Raw genomic sequence first — 7,500 nt, 5'->3', positions numbered from 1 at the left:
GATGATGCATTATACAGGGGAAGATAATCTGAGGCTGCCATAGTTTATTCTTGAAATAATTCTTAATGGGAACTCACATGTGGAAGATTTCATTAAACGATCAGTTCAATCCAAACCATGTCTGTCACCGTTAATCAGGGTTCCCGCCCTCAGTCAGCTCTCGAATTAAAAAATGCAACCTCCACATTGACAAAATAGAGGTACAGTACTTCTGAGCAAATACATGTGGAACTAATAGTCAGTAGTCTCGGTGCATGGTTGGAGCTTAAACATGGGAGGACATTCCTTTTCAGAAGCCCCAAACATAAAGACATTTGAGCTTCATCTGCTGATGTAAAAAAATAACATAAAAATTGATACAATTCCTAGATTCAACTTCACACACCGGAATCTTCGGGAAACAAGATTTTCAGTGCATGTCGTTATCAGGGCTGAATAATAATGAATTCAAACGTCACCCTGGGTAAGAGTTGTTTGTGGCAGATTTAATGATTGTATATATGTAATGTGTGATTTAAATGAATACACATTTACGGTTATTTATAAATAGAGAACACATACAAGTCACTTACATAAACCTACGCTTGAATACATCCACACATGTCCTCACAAAAATTACCAAGATAGCATATATATATGTACGTGTGAGTGTGTGTGTGCGACTCTGAGTGTGTGTGTGTGTGTGTGTGTGTGTGTGTGTGTGTGTGTGTGTGTGTGTGTGTGTGTGTGTGTGTGTGTGTGTGTGTGACTGTGTGCGTTTTTTGTAGTGGTGTGACTGTGTATGTGTGTGTGTGTGTGTGTGTGTGTGTGTGTGTGTGTGTGTGTGTGTGTGTGTGTGTGTGTGTGTGTGTGTGTGTGTGTGTGTGTGTGTGTGTACCAATGAATTAAAAATATGTCCTTGGTGTATCAGCGCAGCGCAATGACGCATGTGTTCGTGTTTTTATTTATGTATTATTTAATCCAATCAGTTCCAGTCTGAAAAAGTCCTGTGGGGTTTCATCAGTGCCTAATATTACAGCGAAAGTGTTTTTTTTCTTCAAGGGGTTCAAACCAAGACCATTGACAAAAAAAAAACCTGCTGCCATTTTGTTCCTTTTAAACCTTGTCCAAAACCGTGACTCTCACATGAACGTACAAAGTAACGTCAAAATGAGCGTTAGCATTAGCATTAACCTTTCCAATACACACTCCTGCTGAGCTGCCCAGCTCTGGGTTATGGGTATGAATAAATATGGTGTTCCTAATGGGATTACACCACAAGCCTCAGTGCTCTGATTCTCTTCGACATCTTCCTAACAGTATTTTGCTTCCGATCTTCACACAAAGAATTTCTCTCAAACCAGATCAGTCGTGTTAATTCAATTAAACCAACGGATGTCATATTTCATTCATTAAAGAAATAAGGATTCTCGCATTTGTCGGCTAATTCTTCCAAACAATCATCCAGCGATGTGGTATGAATGCTATTTATTGACCCGGAATAGACACCCAGAGAGGTCAATGTGGGTAAGGACCTGGAGGAGGAGACATGTTGATTAACAAGGAGCAGATATGATGTATGCTTAGGCTTGAACACCCTGGTGGGTAATGACCGCACAGTGTTAGCATCCTGCCACTCTCCAGCACCTCATACACTGCCTACAGCTTTAGGATCTATGGTCCTACGCGTCCTTATTCAGTTATCTTTCTGGTTCTTCTCCACTATGCTGCTTACTTTCATTTTCTGTCAAATAACGTTATTTTTTTTGTCTAACCCTTGGAAAAACATTCAAATCCAAATAAGGACCTCAGAATGGTTCTGAAACAACATTGCATTAGCATATATTAGAAATCCATAGCAAACTGGGGATCATAGCAGTGAAGAGTCTTCTGTTCATGGAGTGCAGGCAGTGGGAGGGGAGCTTGTTAGGTTAAGTGTGGAAGTGAAGGCCAGTGGACAGCACATATCATGTTCATATGCCGGGTATAAAAAATACATTTGATATTCACCACACCAATTCCCTCCATGGGCGTTTAAATGTTTGATGGAAACCCACCATTTGCCTTTAAAGAATTTAAATGCATGAATCCAGCCTCCTAATCTCCTAATCTGATCGAATGATGTGGATACACATGAGTGAACATATAACATTTGTTTTAACATGGTCCCTTCTCATCCTCTAATCTAACAGCTCACTAGGGCTGGATTACGAACCAAAGACTGTCATCATTACAAATGATTTAGAGAGTTAAACACCTTCATGTGGTCGAGCTTTGCTTTCTAATATGCCCGCTGTTTTAAATGAATGGCAAAACACAAAGCTTATGCCAGTGCAAACCTTCATTTGCAATAATTAAAATGTGTAAGATAAAATAAGTAACATAAAGCAGTAATATGTAAGCTATAGATGTAATTTGTATGATCTGTTATTTAGCTAGATGTTATCTAGGTAAAGACCTGATTTGAAGTGTTATGCTATTTGGTATAAACTTCTTCTTTCTATTATTTCTTTCTATCTTTCTATTGCAAATCTAAAATAAACAAGAATACATTGTGCAGTATCAGTTTCTTAAATATTTAAGAGGTAAATAAATGGTCAGCTTTGAGACTTATCTGTTTTGCTTGCTTAGACTGCCCTCCACTGCCATGACTAGTTAATACACCACTATTATTAAGCCCTTTTAGACACAATCAGTGACTTAATGTCAGTCCATTATTTAGAAGTTAATTTGAGCTGGTGGTATTGTGTTATTAATGAGTGCTCTGTGTTGATATCAAAGGTTTACTTTATTGATAGAGTATTATTGTATTAGTATTATTACTAATTATTGTAGAGTATTTACAAATGTGGGATAAGATTTCTCCAATAAGGGTAGACAACTAAAATGATACAGAGATTAATGATGTAGCAGTCGGGTAAGCCTCAGAGTTTGATTGACAGGTGGCCATTATTTTTCAATTGAGATTAGTCTTTTATCAAAGCACTTCTTGTGACAGTTATTTTCAACTAGTTTAATGCACAGTACAGGGGCATCTTTAATATTATACTAGAGGTGTAATACATTGTAGTCTTATTTTCATTATCTCCTTCATCCAATAGTTCAAGTGAATTTGGCTGTGATCATTATGTTTAGAAATAGCATTATGTTGTCTACAATGACTATATATTACTATTTATTGAACCTGTTTATATGCCATTGGCTGCTCTACATTTACGCAATTTACTGCAATAATAGATGCATCTGAAGCCAGCCAAACATTTGAGCATGAATGCTTTACAATGACGTCATTACAAATACGTGGAGGCTATGGTATTTTCTCTTTTGTAGGCATGCTGCAAGCTCAAAGTACACACATCATAATGCCAGATATAAAATGCCTAAACAAATTTACAATAACTTGCTGTAACCACAGATCTGTCTAATCTTGGTGATTATGCTCTAAATAATTCTGATTCCAACCTCATTTGAATTGCTAAAATGATCACCATAATTTGTTTAATTAAGGCAAATCAAGATGAACAGACACACAGGCGCACACACACAGGCACACACCGACACACACAGACGCGCACACACACACACACACACACAAACGCACAGTGCCTGCATTTCCTAGCGTAGTCTACTAATAGCATTATTACATTTGCGTGGTTAATCTGTTACCGAATACGGAAACCAGCGTAGAAAGTCAATCAGCGCCGAGGCGGGCAGGATTAGAAGAGACCATCTGTCGGAATAATGAACAGAAGTACTTTATTCAACAATTTCCTTCGGGATTAATCAAGTAATCTGTATCTGAATCCGAATGAATACTGAACAATATTGATCCTTTTACTCATCATACTTACCCATGGGGAATGTTTCTGGGCCAGAGAGGAAATGAGCTATTTCCACCCTGCCTATAGCCCCTCATCTGCTTGGCATAAGGGGAGGATTCTCCTCACTCCACTCCTGGGTTAATGTGTGTGGATGGACACAGGGCTCCTGGTCAGGGTGGAGGTTAGGGCTCCTGGGGGCCAGGAGAGGGCGTGGCCTCAGGTCAGTCTCAGGTTATCCGGTGTGACTATAACCCACCACTCAGCGGATTACTGTACTAAAGCAGCCATCATATCCTCCCGAGATCTAGATTGTCGTTCTCGTGTTGGTCGATCTAGTTTCCACCAGGGTGTACAATAAATAAATCAAGTCAATGTTAAATCGATTTTTCATCTATGTATATATGAGCTGTTGAAAACCTAGTTAGGTCATGACCTTGTCTCATCACATGATATCATTTTTGGCTTCTGGCCTTGTGCTGCTTGTGACTTACTTTGGTTTAGATGGCTGTTTGACGGACTGGTGTATGTGTGTCTAAACCTCTAAAATGTAAATGTTTTGACACTCAGCTGGTTCTCTATCATGTTCTGTCGTGCCATATATCATGCCATCGATATACCATAACCTTTCATCACCATGACAACCACACCAAACCTACTTACCATCACCTTAAAAAAAATCAAAACTCAAACAATGGAAGTAAAGAAATAACTTTATTAGTTAGAATTCATGTACAGGGTTAGCAGCTGATAGTTTCATCGGTTGGAGCTTGTGCGTCCGTCCCCCTAGCTGCTGGAGGGGGGCCTTCACCGTCTGAACTGAGCGAGGGGAGAGGGGATCTTAATGTCCTGACCCCTCTCCAGCCTCTTCTCACAGTCGATCAGGTAGTTCACCCCGTCCACCACCAGCTGGACCAGCTCCACCTGGGGGCGGGGGACACTCCAATCATTACTGCAGCCTTTCATGTTTGCTATGTTTTAATTGTTTGTGCAGCTAATGAATGAGCAATGTGCAAGCGTTAGCGTTATTTCATGTTTATGTCTATTTTTATTTAATACTTTCTTGATGTATGTATGCAGTGTTATTCCTCACTGTACTTTGGGTTTCCATTTTTACCTATATTTTCTTTATACACATATTACATTTTATTTTCTATTGTGACAAACCATTTCCAACGGGATTAATAAAGTGAACTTGATCTGAGTCTGAAACCAAGATGGAACTGTGGACGGCGCCTGGAGATGATGTTATAGAACGGTTATCAAGCACAATGCCTCACAATATGTTGAATGCATTAGAGCAGGGGGCTCCATCCGCTCACTCTCTTATGCCTGTCGTCTATTGTCCATCAATATCAGGCCCTGGCTTGACCCCCTATAAAGCTTCAGTGATCCATCCGGGATTTGATGAGCTGTACGGTCACCATGTGTTACACTACAGCCAACACGCCTGTCTCCAACTCTCTACCATTGACACCCGCATTATAGAATTACACAGCTAATTGCTAACATGCTAAAAGTCTTTTCCTACTCATCTACCTTCACCGGTCTCTCCTTGCATGCTTTCTGTTTCTATCTCTGCCTCCCTGCTACGGATGTGTAAGGGCACTGACGTCCCTGAAGCCCGCCGGTGGCTGCTCACCTCAGACTTGCCCAGACGGTCGTTGTTGGAGATGTCGAAGGTGTCTCCGGTCGCAGCTGTGTCCACCCCCCCCGTGCCTCTCTTCTGCAGCCTCAGGTTCTCCAGGATCTTAGAGAATCGAGGATCCTGGGAAGGAAAGATCAGAAGTCGATCTTTAAAAAATAGAATTGAACCTCTTATCATCTGTTTGAAAGCTTATTTGGTCTAAGGGTGTGTGTGTGCGTGCGTGTGTGCGTGCGTGCGTGCATGCGCGTGTGTGTGCGTGTGTGTGTGCGTGTGTGCGTGCGTGTTTGCGTGCGTGCGTGCTCTCCTCTGTATTGATATCTATCTGGATGTGTGCTGCATCGCTCTCACCTTGCTGAGGTTGGGCAGACGGACGTGCACTCCGGCCCTGAGCCCGGTGCCCAGGTTGGAGGGGCAGGTGAGGATGTAACCAAGACGCTCGTTCCACATGAACTCCCAGCCCCTCTCGTGGATCAACTGCTCCACCTGCAGAGTTGCATACCGACAGCATCAGTAACCCGGCCGGTCACCTATATACTCACCCGGGTGTCACTTGTTTTGGAGTTGGTCTCTCGTATAAAGGGTACATATGTTGATGTTGAGAGAGGGCCTTGTACCTGTTTGAGTCCCCTGCAGAATCTCTCAAACACCCTCTTCATGTTGCCTCCCTTTTCCATGGAGATGATCCTGGTGTGGTCCTCCTCGTTGATCCAGATCAGGAAGTTCTTCTGGTTGTTGTGCCTGAAACCGGCCAAGGAACATGCTGCCTCAAGTCCCAGTGTATTGTGGTCAGGTTCACAGAAAGAACACGGAATTTAACTGAGTGTTGAAATGCTTCAGATGATGCACTGGCAACCACCTATCTGACATATGAACTCAAGCTCAAAGCAGAGGTGGTAAATGTAAAGCCTATACATCTGTAAGCTCTCAGCAACATGGCATCGAAAGGATCTGAGTATGATTCTACTGGACTCTAGATTCTACTAGACATCGGCTGTAGATTCAACAACAATCCATTCGCAATCTGTGCATGCTAATGTACTAGAATTGTAGCACGAAAGTTCAGTGGTATGGCGGCAGGTTGCGTGTATGGTTCCATAGTGTGGGTTTAAAAAGGAGTTTGTATGATTATGCACACGGCACACCGAAGGGGGTGGCCCAAGCTAACGCCCAACTCCTACCAAATGCTTCTGTCGTCGGTCCATGAAGGCACAGGTTAGGATAAGGGACGCGGGTTTATCAAATAGGAAATGATGCTGAAGAATGAGAAGCCAAGGGTAACCAGGTAAGGAATGAAGGAAAGGAAGGGAAGGTAGGATGAGCTCCACAACGAAGGGGTACACAGCTAAATACTCCACAGCTGGAGATAAAGAAACACTGAGGGTTCAGTATCATCAAACCTAAAGTCACTATTGCTACTGTCACAGGTTCAAAAGTCTACTTCTCTTGTTGCCTCATCTGTTCCCATCTTACCAGATCCCACGAGCATCAGGCCAGTCCCTGGCCATTCCAGCGGACGTGAGCAGTGGTGACACAGGCTTATCGAACAGGAAGTGCTCCTGATTGGCCGGTGAAGGTACAACGTAACCCAGGGAGTTGTTAGTCTTTAAAGGTCATTCAGGATCCTCAGGATTTATCTTATTGACTAGCTGACTGAGTTATTATTTATTTGTGTGTGTGTCTGAGTGTGTTTCTATGTGTATACTGGACATGCATGCTTGTTAGCCACAATATACCCTATTAAAATATGTATCGAGTCATAGGTATTGTGCCATTACTTACTTTATCTATTGAGCTGTCATGCTATACTTATATAGTATGGATATATTGATATATTAATATCTACAATTAGCTTTGTGGATCTAGAACCTACAGGCAATTATATATATATATATAAATATATAATTCATGCATATAAGTATTTACATATGTAATGTATGTATGCATGTATGTATGTAATTTGTATTTGTCTGACTGGCAGGCACACTTCACACATTTTCCCTTATGGACCAGAATAATAACATGATATATAACATTTATATATACATATAATTCATG

The 7,500-nt window shown here is 41.5% G+C and overlaps 1 protein-coding gene across 1 annotated transcript in view; it reads right to left on the bottom strand.

Annotated features, from left to right (window-relative positions):
* Positions 1 to 4,492: 4,492 nt before the first annotated feature.
* LOC115546171 (creatine kinase S-type, mitochondrial-like) overlaps positions 4,493 to 7,500 on the bottom strand; it is an 8,370-nt gene continuing 5,362 nt past the window's right edge. The window contains exons 6-10 of the mRNA XM_030359865.1: positions 6,916 to 7,001; positions 6,060 to 6,183; positions 5,794 to 5,928; positions 5,440 to 5,565; positions 4,493 to 4,721 (exon numbers count right to left, since the gene is read on the bottom strand). Coding sequence (XP_030215725.1) covers positions 4,605 to 4,721; positions 5,440 to 5,565; positions 5,794 to 5,928; positions 6,060 to 6,183; positions 6,916 to 7,001 — 588 coding nt within the window. The 3' untranslated portion in view covers positions 4,493 to 4,604. The remainder of the gene's footprint in view (positions 4,722 to 5,439; positions 5,566 to 5,793; positions 5,929 to 6,059; positions 6,184 to 6,915; positions 7,002 to 7,500) is intronic.

Source organism: Gadus morhua, chromosome 6 (genome assembly GCF_902167405.1).
Source record: "Gadus morhua chromosome 6, gadMor3.0, whole genome shotgun sequence".
NCBI lineage: Eukaryota > Metazoa > Chordata > Actinopteri > Gadiformes > Gadidae > Gadus > Gadus morhua.
This window is presented reverse-complemented; position numbering and strand designations above follow the sequence as displayed.